The sequence below is a fragment of the Diceros bicornis genome (genome assembly GCF_020826845.1).
Source record: "Diceros bicornis minor isolate mBicDic1 chromosome 27 unlocalized genomic scaffold, mDicBic1.mat.cur SUPER_27_unloc_1, whole genome shotgun sequence".
NCBI lineage: Eukaryota > Metazoa > Chordata > Mammalia > Perissodactyla > Rhinocerotidae > Diceros > Diceros bicornis.
The window spans coordinates 1,465,014-1,477,967 of NW_026690889.1; the positions used below are offsets into that span (position 1 = coordinate 1,465,014).

The 12,954-nt window shown below is 40.9% G+C and overlaps 1 protein-coding gene across 1 annotated transcript in view; it reads left to right on the plus strand.

Moving 5' to 3' along the window:
• LOC131401949 (centrosomal protein kizuna-like) overlaps positions 1–12,954 on the plus strand; it is a 263,865-nt gene that overhangs the window by 237,595 nt on the left and 13,316 nt on the right. The window contains exons 8-10 of the mRNA XM_058536997.1: positions 2,400–2,584; positions 6,065–6,226; positions 7,355–7,420. Of these exons, the coding sequence (XP_058392980.1) occupies positions 2,400–2,584; positions 6,065–6,226; positions 7,355–7,420 (413 nt within the window). The remainder of the gene's footprint in view (positions 1–2,399; positions 2,585–6,064; positions 6,227–7,354; positions 7,421–12,954) is intronic.

Sequence of the window (12,954 nt, forward strand, 5' to 3'; positions counted from 1 at the left end):
TACCATTGACATTTGATTGCACTCCCATATGTCTGTCTCTTCATATTTCCATCCATCCATCAGTCACAATCTCTTATTTTTATGCATTTCCAAGTAAGTTGCAGACATTAGTACACTGTCTTTTAACTTTTTACTTTGAAATTTTTAAAACATTCACAAAAGCCACTATAATAACATAATGAAGTCCCATGTACCCCTCACCCAGATCCACCAGTTGTCAACATTTTGCTAGTCTTGTTTTATCTTTCCCTCATCCACACTTTTTTCTTTGAGTAGTTTAAGAGAGACAACATATTTTACTTATAAATACTCACAAATACTTATATCTCTAACATATAAGGATATAATACATTACCATTTAACAAGATTCTTTACTTTATCTGATACCTATTTCTTGTGAGTTTGTCTTGATTATCTCAAAAAAGTCATTTTACATTTGCTTTGTTTGTATCAGGATCGAAATGCTATCACCTGTAAACTGCTGGTTCAATCCAGATACATGATTATACTCCAGCCCAGTTATTTTGGCAAGACAACGTCATAGGTGGTGCTTGTACTTCTTTTTTTTTTTTTGTGAGGAAGATCAGCCCTGAGCTAACATCCAATGCCAATCCTCCTCCTTTTTTTTTTTTTTTTTTTTGCTGAGGAAGATTGGCCTTGAGCTAACATCCATGCCCATCTTCCTCTACTTTATACGGGATGCCGCCACAGCATGGCTTGACAAACGGTGCGTTGGTGCACGCCCGGGATCCGAACCTGCGAACCCCAGGCCACCGAAGCAGAGTGCGCGCACTTAACTGCTGCGCCACCGGGCTGCCCCAGTGCTTGTACTTCTTATTACACCCCCTCAGGCCGCATGTGATGTCTGGTTGTCATGTTGTTAGGAAGACTGGTCTGTGGGTTTGAACATTGATAGACTGATGCTTCAGTATAAAGTTTACTGTTATGCAGTTTCCACAAAATTATGATCATTTCCTAGATGCATTCATTAATTTGGACTTACAAAATGGTGACTTTTCTAATTTGTTAAGTTCTTCTGCACTTATTAGTTGGAAGAACTTTTCCCATCAACTACTTGTTAATTGTGAAATGCATTTTTTGACCACAAAGGCAGGATAAATGCTTGATTCTATCCCTTTGCTTACCAATTTTCAGAATATCAAGTTGTTGCCCTAGCAGCCTCCAAAGGTTTGTTTATTTGTTTATATTTTTAATTTTGGTGAAACACACATAACATAAAATTTACCATCTTAACCATTTTTGAGTGTATAGCTCAGTAGTGTTAAGTACATTCACATTGTTCTGCAACAGATCTCTAGAACTTTTTCATCTTACAAAACTGAAACTCTGTATCCATTAAATAGCTCTCCATTTCTCCCTCTCCCAGCAGCTAGCAATCACCATTCTGCTTTCTGTTTCTATGAATTTGACTGCTCTAGGTGTCTTATGTAAGTGGAATCATGCAGTCTTTGTCTTTTTGTGACTGGCTTATTTTACTTAGCATTGTGTCCTTAAGATTCATCCATGTTGTAGAATGTGACGGGATTTCCTGCCTTTTTGAGGCTGAATCCAAAGATTTTTTATTATTTTTAAAACTGTTTATTATTTATTTTTTAAATGAACTTGTAAATTTTTATATATTTGCTGTGTTTAAGTCCATTGCACTCATTGTTCTTTTTGGTGCTCAAATTGTCCCATCTTTGGCCAGCAGGAACCCTTTCAAGATGGCCTCTGAGGCCTTTTGACATGACTCAGTAGTCTTTGATAGCTTCCATGCTTTCTGGTATGACAAGGTTTTCCAGGCTCATCTTGTACATTTCGTGCCCCAGAACTAGAACAGGGCATTTCCCTAAGGGAACCTGGTTCCTTTTAGTATCTAAATACCATAGTCTAGGCAGCAATATAGGCTTCCTTTTAACTCTTTCCTAATAATATCTTAATTTTTAAAAAATTTCATAGTAAGTATATAACAGGAATCAACTGTTGTTGAGATGGAAATGTGATCTGTTTCTCTTAACTACACTTAAGAGGAGGCTGACTATCTGTGCAGTGATTTGAAACCATGGCCGCGCATTAGAATCTCTCTGTGAGCCTTAAAAAATCCAAATGGCTGGACCACACCTCAGGCCAATTTTACTAGACTCTGTAGGGGTGGCATTAGGCACCTGGATTTTGCAAACCTCCCCAGGTAGTTCCAGTATGCAGCCAAAGTTGAGAATGCTCATCTAGCAATGAAATCGTAACCAAAATAAAATTAAAAAAGAAATACCAAGACTCTGTAAATTCCCTTAGTCCAGAATATATTAGGTTCTAGACTTTTCTGGATGAACTGTCTTTTACCAACTTGATTAAGGGGACTTTGAAAATATGGGAATCTCATAAGTAACCCAATACTACAGATTTCTAATGTGTCTCCTATCTCTGCGTTATGGATCTGAACAAGCGTCAGCCTCAGGCTTGTTGAGGGCACAGTTGGGTCAGCACATGGCCACCTTGAAAGAACGTGATAATTCTATCACAGAAGAGGTAGCTAAGAAGTCTGAAGTTTTCCTAGTCACAAACGTGGACCAGAGGACAGGGGTTAGTAATTTTTATTTTTTTTAATAAGTTTCAAGATGTACAAATTATTCATTTAAGGAAATAGTCATGTTCTTAACAATGGTTAACATAGTTGAAAAAAGATTAAATAATAGTGAGGGTTTATGGTTGGTTTTAACTTTCTGCTCTCAGGCCTTTTGCATAGTGTTTTATGTAGGAATCTCAACTCCTTACGTAAAGTTGATTCAGGTTTTGGAGCTAACCTAATTAAGCATATCTACCCCAGCATTTTCCAAGGAACTTAGAAGCCTCTTGTGGCATCCTGGTTTTCTTTCTCCACTCCATCGAGACCCGGGAAACAGAGCCGTCTTCCGTGGCTGGTGTGTGGGCTGGGGGCGAGAAGGTCCGAGGGAGTGGAGCCTTGCTGTGCCGGGTCCAGCCTAGGCTAAGGAGTTGGTGTTTATTGAGTAGATTCTGAAAAGCCGGTAGAGCTTTGCGAGCGGGGCTGTAATGAGGTCTCTGCTGCGCCTTGGGGAGTTCTGTCTGCTTGGAGTGGGACTGAGACGGGGAGGAGCGAGCCCTGCTGTGGGTCAGACAAGACAGCAAGGGGCCTGACTCAGGAGCTGGCACAGAGGGGAGTGTGAGCTGCTGAAGAGACCAGGGAACCGATGGAGCAGACTCCCAAGGAAGGCAGGAGGGGCTCCCACCCAGGAGCCAGATTTAGAGCGTTCCCGTCGTGGTCCTCGTCATTCCCTGGAGAAGCCATATACTCAGAGAGGTGGCCTTTCCTTTCCTGAATTTAATGTCTCGTGCACGTGTCTAGTTTCATGTATGTTTTCTCCTCCTTATATGTAATATAGGGTTTTCTGGCTTTGATGCTTTTTATTTTTATCGTGCGCAAAGTTCGAGGATTCTGCATGTGCCCCTCCCGGAGGCGCGGCTTGCCATCTCTGCACTGAAGTCACACACCTGTGTGGCTGTGCGGTCCAGAGCCTCGGCCATCACCCCTCAAGCCTCTCAGAGCACCTTCAGTCCTTCTCAAGCCCCCCTTTCTTTGCCCCTTTGATTAAAAGAGAGTAGAAGTGCTTTTTTAAGCATTTCAAACATACAGAGAGTGATAAAATGAACCCAGGAATCCCATGCCTACCAGCCCAGACTCACATGTGTCGTTACCATTGCACCCTATTTATTTCAGACCTGCTCCTCATCTTCCTTCTCCTCATCTTCCTACCCGTCCTCCTTTTCCCCCTCCCTCTTGGCTTCTCTCTCTCCCCCTTTCACGCACCTTCCCTCCCTTCTTCTGCTCTTTCTCTCCTCTTCTTCTCCCCTCCTTTTCTCCTTCTCCTCCTCTCCCTCCTCTAACCTCCTTCCTCCCCAATTTCTTTCTCCTGAAATAAATTATTATGGAGATACAGCCCCTGTGCGCTTCTCCTCAAGCCCCTGCCCCTTTTCAGAGGTAATCTTGTGCTATCCTTCCCACACATATTTTCATTTCACTGCACTTCCTGTGACTCAATAAATAACCTATAGTTTTGTTTTGTTTGAGGTATGATACCAGTTGTGTGAATGTTCTTTGAGAAAGAACCATGTTCTTGAGGAAAAACAGAACCTGTGTTTTTTAGATCTGTTCCACACCTATTGATAAATGTAGATCTTTTTTTTTTTTCTTTCTTTCTTTTTTTAAGTCAGGAAGATTAGCCCTGAGCTAACATCTGTTGCCAATCCTCCTCTTTTTACTGAGGAAGATTGGCCCTGGGCTAACATCCGTGCCCATCTTCCTCTACTTTATATGTAGGATGCCTGCCACAGGATGGCTTGATGCACCTGCCATGCATATGTCCACGCCTGGGATCCCAACTTGTGAACCCTGGGCCGCTGAAGCGGAGCAGGGGAACTTAACCACTCTGCCACTGGGCTGGCCCAATAAATGTAGATCCTAAGAAGGATTTGTTTTCCGGTTTTGTTGTCCGTTTTCTCTAGTACCATTTTGTAACAACATTGTATTCCATTCTTGTTCACTCGAGTAGGTCACATCTCAGCCGTGTCAAGGCTGAAATAAGCAGTGGTCCACTGCCCTTTCCTATCTAGTCATCTTCTTTTAAAAAGGTGTTGTTTATATTAGAAAACATATTCCCAGTTCCAGACAACCAATCCACTCATAATTTTTCAAATAATAACTCCATTATTTTTTTTTAAAGGATCTCTCAGTGTTGCTTGGTTTTTGTTTTTTTTTTTTTAATTTTATTTATTTATTTTTTCCCCCAAAGCCCCAGTAGATAGTTGTGTCATAGTTGCACATCCTTCTAGTTGCTGTATGTGGGATGCAGCCTCAGCGTGGCCGGAGAAGCAGTGCGTCGGTGCGCGCCCGGGATCTGAACCCGGGCCGCCAGCAGCGGAGCGCGCGCACCCAACCGCCAAGCCACGGGGCTGGCCCAATAACTCCATTATTAATGAGAAGGGGCTGCCCAATTAATAACTTATGAATCAAGTGCTATTCTGCCTCCCCTCGTAGGTTTTTTGTTCCCTTTTAAATCATCCTGATCTCATCTTAGTGACAATCATAAAAATTACCAATAAATTAATCACAAAATCTGTCCTTAAAAATCGAAGTAAGCAGGCAGTTTCTGAAACTGTTAGGTTGTGACTGAAGAAATGCACAGCCGTAAAGAACAATGTTACCAAAATGACGTGGGCAGGGCAAGCCTTGCAAACTTTAGAACAAAATGCTTTTGTGAGTTCTAGGACTGTTTTGATTTACATGTCATGCTTTTACTATTAGCAAAATCAAGTATCTTTGGTTGTTTCCCTGTATTGAAACAATATACACCTTTAGTAAATAGCATGAGTTACATATTTCTCTGTAGATAAAAATCTTAAAAATAAGAGATTTTCAAAATTTAAGAAAGTTCTACTAAAAATTACTTGGCTAAGAGTCTAATGAAGCTCAGAAATATTTACTTTGATCTCTTGGGTAAATGGCTAAGTAAACAGTCACATGTAAATGATGTTTACCTGTGGGTCCCCTTGCTGTCAGCTAGAGTCAATCCTGTCTCTTGAGTAAATACATCATTAAAGCCGCTGCAACTCGGATTATGTCCCCTTGAGACCAGATAAGATCCACAGCACCCGCATACTCTATTAGGCAATTACATAATTGAGCTGCAGGTTTTTAAATCAGAAAAATTTATAATTACTTGATGTGGGAAAAAAAATGAGTTGGGTGCTTCATTAAAACACAAAGTGACTTAATACTCCTTCTCTCCTAAGTGATGTCTGTTTCCACCCAGGAGAACTTCTCCAGGGAAAGCAGAGTGGCTTACTGGTGGCACTCATAGAGTGCCCCCACCACACATACCAGCAAGACACATGACTAGTCACAGAAATCCCTTCATCTCTCCCTAAGGATCGACTGTTCTCTTGATCTTCTCTCTTGAATACTCATTTGCTGGCTCATATGAATACTTTCCGCTTTCTTTTAATTGCTGCACAGATAAAAGAGTTTATTTCTTTTAAACACTGTAGACAGCAGCGTTATTGAAAAAAGCCCCTACAGAAGAGTGTGACGATAGTTCGGCCGTTCACAGTAATGAATCATCTTGCAGCTTGCCATCTATTCTGAATGACAGTAGTGGAATAAAGGAAGCTGAACCCACTCTATGGCTCAACAGTGTTCTTACAAGGGAACAAGGTAACTGTTGTTAAAGGGTCTGTCCACAGCAAAAACGCATTCAGAGTCAACACAAACACCCTTTCTCAAGGTGTACCTATAAAATAAAGCAGACTCAAGAACACTTCTAATTTTAATATGTATAATATGTTATTTGTTTTATACCACCTTCCAATAAATATATGCTTTCATTTAGTCTAACAGGAATAGGAAACCTAATTGTAGATCTGCTGTCCTGCTGAATTTCCAATAAAATAAGTTTTTATAAATTGAAATCTTAACAGAACTAACAGCACTTGGCAGTAGATAATTATTATCATCCCACAAAGATGAAGATGATTCTATGAAAATGAGTCCATCAAGTACTTCACATAGAGTACTGTGAAGTTTTTGATATCACTTAATAGAATTTACTCATAATTGGTAAACATTCTTTTTAATTATAATAGAACCTTTTATAAGTTTAAACAGATGATTAAGAATCAGTTTATGCCCCCCAAAACTTAATAACCAATTTTTAGTATCCAGAAATTGTGATTATTATTTTTTTTTAAAGATTTTATTTATTTATTTTCTTCCCCCCAAAGCCCCAGTAGATAGTTGTCTGTCATAGCTGCACATCCTTCTAGTTGCTGTATGTGGGACGCGGCCTCAGCATGGCCGGAGAAGCGATGCATCGGTGCTGCGCCCAGAATCCGAACCCCGGGCCGCCAGCAGCGGAGCGTGCGCACTTAACCGCTAAGCCCTGGGGCCGGCCCGAAAATTGTGATTATTTTAACGTTATTGTTAAGACATGCCAATAAACCGCTATAATGTATTCCCAGGAGAGCTATGAGTTGCTCAGGATATATTCAGAAGCTGATACACATGCACAGGATTTGAGGCTCGCTTGTTTTAAGCCCCAGTCAAATTTGATAGATGTCAGGCTAAATCATTTTGCATGAAAGCAGCATAGAGATACCTTAGTTTTAGAATAGGTTTCTTTTTAGGAACAGTACTATTCCAGACAAGAAATAAACTAAGCAAAGAAAGGAGGTGGGGAAGCAGTGAAAATAAAAGGAATGGCAGTTAAGAAAAAAAAAAAGCAAAGGCCTATTCCGTAAATATAACCTTGAAATACACTTTTATTATCGTGTGTTTGATTTTTAGACGTTTCAAGTGGCTGCGGAGACGAGAGCAAGGAAGAGAGCGTGGCAGCAAAGATTCCAATCACAGGTAAAGTTATGGTTGCCTCAGAGTTTCAAACACAGGATTCAACCTTGTTTTATAATCAGAACATTCTAGGTTAGTGGTGTGTGGACTCTGCTAAGAGCAAGTATATTCAACTACTACGTGCTGAAGGGGACGATGAATTGTAAGAGCATGACGTGTGCGCTTACATTAGCATAAACTGAGGTGGAAAATAACCATGCCTATTGAATTCTTCATGATCATGCTACACAGTTACACGTGTGAGCACCCCATCACATAGCCTTTCAGCACCTGCGTCTGTGTGACAAGGTCAGTCTCCGTGGGGAACACCAGTCATTGTGTGGCCAACTACAGCTGTTTCTGATTTTACTCTTTTCTTTCCTGTGATAATTGAATGTGTCTCATTAAAATAAGAGCAGGAAAAAAAAATGCCAGACAAGAAGCTTGCTTGTGCCTCAGTTACAAAGCCCATGTGATAATTTAAAAATTTTAGCAGTAACGTTTCATCAAGACCTATTAAGATTTCTGCACATGTATTACGCTTGTTTAGCTGGAATCTGAATATCATTACGTTTTTAGTTTTAGAATATCAACAGCAGCAATGAGTATTCTGAACAGAGTTCTATTTGTCATACGTCTAAATTTACTAGGATCTTATTTTGTAAAGTGGTACACTACTTCATTATAAATTCAAAGGTCTGACTTTAAATATTTATACAAGTAACCACACCACTGCACTGCGGTACTGAGGCACGCTTCTGCATATGTGGTCGTTTTGTTGTTTATAAGCAGAAAAGAATGGCTTTCTTTTATGACAATACGATTCATAGCCTGATGATTAATTTTTTAAACTCATGTTTCTGTGATGAACTCTGGTTTTGAAAAAAGAGTTTATAGTAGAGCAATTATTGTATATATTCTGCATCAGATAATATTTCATTCCGAAATACAGAGGTTTTCTTTTCTTTTAAACATTTTCCCAGTGATGTGTTTATTGCATTTTTATTCTTCATTTTGAGAAAACTCTGGTAGCGTTCCCTCTTTATTTTTTTGTTAGTAGAAGTGTAGATGATCCCAAATTGCAGATAATCAAGAAGTCATTTGGAAACTTTTCTCTTGCATTTACCTTTGAATGCAGAAGTATCTAATGACCTCTGAATTTATTTCAGTTAAAATTATAAAGACTTATTGGAGAGAAACCAGGAAGTGATCTCGTTGCCCATTCTTGCTTCTCTTTTCGGTATTCTTTCCAGTCATTCCCTGCTGTGAGCAGATGACTGTCCTCAAAATTAGTGCAAACGTTATTTTCTCATAGACTTTCTTTATAAGAGAAGAGATAGTTAAGTACTGGAGTTTCAAATCTTTCTTTTTTTCTTGCAGAAAGAGGTGTGATGTGCCTAGAAATAATAAGGGCTATTTACCATTAAGATTTTTAAAGAAATTTTAATTCCAACAACCTGCCATCAGTCAATTAATAGTTGGCAGTTTTAAAAAAATGCTTTGTGGGGCCAGCCCGGTGGCGTAGTTGTTAAGTTTGCACGCTCTGCTTTGGCGGCCCGGGGTTCATGGGGTCAGATCCTGGGCGCAGACCTACACCCTGCTCATCAAGCCATGCTATGGAGGCATCCTACATACAAAATAGAGGAAGATTGAGAAAGATGTTAGCTCAGAGACAATCTTCCTCAAACAAAAAGAGGAAGATTGGCAACAGATGTTAGCTCAGGGCCAATCTTCCTCACCAAAAAAAAAAAAAAAGAAAGAAATAAAGAAAAAAATGCTTTGTGCCTGTTGCATGCCAAAGTTTTAGACATATAAAATAACTTGGGAGATATAAAAATAAACTTTCAAAGCCGTTTACTTTGAGCATTTCCATTCTGTCCTTGCCACCATACTCTCTTTCTTCTTTGCTCCCCACCCACTGGACTTCCCATGAAATTAATGTTTGAGGGCCTCATGTGCCTTGACTCTTTAATGCTGTTGTCATGTCTGTCATTGAAACTACTTTGATCTCTAAGTTCTTTTTTCCCCAGTTTTTTAAATTGAGATATAATTGACATATAACATTGTATTAGTTTAATCTCAAGTTCTTGACCATTATCTTTTTATTAAATCTTTGTGTCTTTGGCATAATTATTGGAGATTTGGCCTTGGTAGAGTAAAGCAGGTATATAGTTTGATTTAAGATAGAGTCTGGGGCCAGCCCAGTGGCGCAAGTGGTTAAGTACGCGCGCTCCACTGTGGCAGTCCAGGGTTCTCAGGTTCAGATACCGGGAGTGTACCGACGCACTGCTTGTCAAGCCATGCTGTGGCAGCATCCCATATAAAGTAGAGGAAGATGGGCACGGATGTTAGCTCAGGGCCAATCTTCCTCAGCAAAAAAAAGAGAAGGATTGGCATGGGATGTTAGCTCAGGGCTGAGCTTCCTCACAAAGAAAAAGAAAAAAAGATAGACTCTGCCTCCCCCTTTATAATAGTTTTATTGAGACTTTCCTGTTTTATGGGCTGCATTCCTTCTAGAATATTCCAAAGAAAAGGAATATTCCAGAGGCTGTTCTCAGGGTTGAGGGGATTTGCAATTGAGCCTGGGCTTTGGCATCAGCCGTCAGTGTCAGCATTTTACTCCCTGCTCTATTTCTCCACCTCTCTGAGCCTCTGTACTGGGAAAGCAAACATACCACCTGGCAAGATGGTCTTAAAGTTTACATGAGATCGTGTGTGTGCAAGTGCCAGGCGTGTACTACACACTCAATACATGTAAGCTGCGATTTATAATAATAATATTCATGTGAATGTTAGTAGTAGTATTGATCTTCTGCACTGGCCCCACAGTCCCCAGTTTTTCAAACCAATGCCATCTAGTTAAAAGGAATCTCACAAAGCAAACTCAAAGAGGAAAAGAAGCAGGGGGCTGGGGGTACAGTGCCACAGAAAGCATAATCCTGAGATGAGTCTTGGAAAGGCATCTGTTTATTACAGTAACATTGGTTTATAACATTGTAAAAATTTCAGGTGTACATCATTGTACTTCTACTTCTGCATGGACTACATCATGTTCACCACCAAAATACTAATTACAACCCATCACCACACACATGTACCGAATTATCCCTTTCACCCTCCTCCCTCCCCCCTTCCCCTCTGGTAACCACCAATCCAATCTCTGTCCCTATGTGTTTGTTTATTGTTGTTATTATCTACTACTTAATGAAGGAAATCATACGGTATTTGACCTTCTCCCTCTGACTTATTTCACTTTGCATTATACCCTCAATGTCCATCCACGTTGTCACAAATGGCTGGATTTCATCGTTTCTTATGGCTGAGTAGTATTCCATTGTGTATATATACCACATCTTCTTTATCCATTCGTCCCTTGATGGGCACTTAGGTTTCTTCCAAGTCTTGGCTATTGTGAATAACGCTGCAATGAGCACAGGGGTGCATGTACCTTTGCAAATTGGTGTTTTCAAGTTCTTTGGATAAATACCCAACAGTGGAATAGCTGGATCATATGGTAGTTCTATCCTTGATTTTTTGAGGAATCTCCATACTGTTTTCCATAGTGGCTGCACCAGTTTGCACTCCCACCAGCAGTGTATGAGAGTTTGGAAAGGCATCTGAACACCACCTCCTGAATTGCGGTAGCCACTTGGGACCAAGACTCGCCCAAGCCCTGTGCTGCCATAATTCCTCCTAGACAGTGCTTCCCAGTGGTACCGCTAAATTAGTTTCTGCAAGAAATTTCCACTTAAGAACTCAATTGATGATTTGAATCCAGAAGGATATTTACCCTATCAAAAAGGAATCTTGAGGAGAGTTGCATGATATTTTTGGAACTTCTAATTAGTCCCATGAAGAAACCCTTAGAGAAGAATCACAGCAACCTGGTGCAGTGGCTCCTGGGGATCTCACTGGTCAAGGCCCAGCATCTCTGCCTGTGAGTGACTATATGCCATAACTCTTACAGGCTCACAGGTGAGGGCGTTGCAGGGCACATGGTTCCCAGGCGACAGTCCTCCCCTGCTGTGCCGCCTCACGGTGTGGACGGGCGGATGCAGCGTTTCCCCAAGCGTGTTCTGTGCAGGCTCCACCCCGAAAATGCTTCAGGGAATACACATCCTCTGACCAAATCCCGCATAATCGCTCTCTCCCTCTGCAACATGCATAGTGCACGGGAGCACGTTGAAAACTTTTAGACTTTCAGTAAATGAACCATTTAAATGTGTGAACTTAAAGTTTCAAATAATTATCTTCTATTTGAAAATGGAATCCTTCCTATGAACAGCCAACAGAATTAATATTCTGTGGAACATGTTTTGGGAAATATACACAGATATACACAGAATGTTTTTTAAAACCTTGAGTCTAATGAGGGCACCAGTATTCTTAATACACTAAAATTATCGTCAACATTTTCCCGTGAGTCCTTTTTGTGGGAATCTCCCTTGTGGATGAGATTGCTTTATAATGAAGCTTTGGCTACTTTAGTGTAACTAAACCCAGTTGATGTTATGATTGAAAGTTACTTGTTAAAGCTGCTTCCTGAATTGATGTATTGACGACCAGCATGTTCCAGTAGTGAGTTTGGACAGTCCAGAAGTGCTCTTCTTTAGTGTGGGTCCTTCTGCGTGACTATTTGCTTTACAGCCGTCTCAGAGGAGATGTAGTAGAGAAAGACACCGAAGTGAACCCAGGCAGGCACCAGGAGTTTGGGCAGAATGGAGGGGAAGCTCTGAAGTTAGACCACTTTCAGAATGATGAGGGCCCTGGGGAAGTTTAACCTGAGAAGGGTACAAAAGCTATCTTTTTTATTTTATTTTATTTTATTTATTTATTTCCCCCCAAAGCCCCAGCAGATAGTTGTAGGTCATAGCTGTACATCCTTCCAGTTGCTGTATGTGGGACGCGGCCCCAGCATGGCCGGAGAAGCGGTGCGTCGGTGCGCGCCCGGGATTGAACCTGGGCCGCCAGCAGCGGAGCGCGCGCACCCAACCGCCAAGCCACGGGGCCGGCCCTACAAAAGCTATCTTTAAATATTTGCGAGGCCTCCACGTACAAGACAGAACATTGATCAAGCATAGTTTTAGAGTCTAACTCAGGGGGCTCTGTGTGTGAGTGGTACAGGGAAGGAATTCACAGCTCAGTAATGGAACAACTTTCTAGCTCTTCTTTGAGGCAAAACCAAGCTGAGTGTCTTCCAGGTATAAGATTCTGTGCTGGGTGCTTGAACCATGGCAGGAACCTACTCTCTAGAGGGACACTGTGGAAGGAATTCTTGTTTCTGGAACTGACATTCCTTCTAATGCTAAGAGACTGTGATTCTCATTCCATATGAAAGAAATCAAATGTGCCAATATTCTCATTTCTTTATTTCCCTTTCTTATTTGCTTATTACTTCCAAACATAGGTCTCCTTGGCAGAGGGGCTCATCCTTAAAGAGTTTGCTGTCACTCTGAAGGCATCTGCTTTGTTAATCATTTGCAGAGTGTTGGTTTCATAACTTGAGCTCCTGCAATCTGTGCTAAGATTTACATAGAAACCCTCCCGTACACAGACCC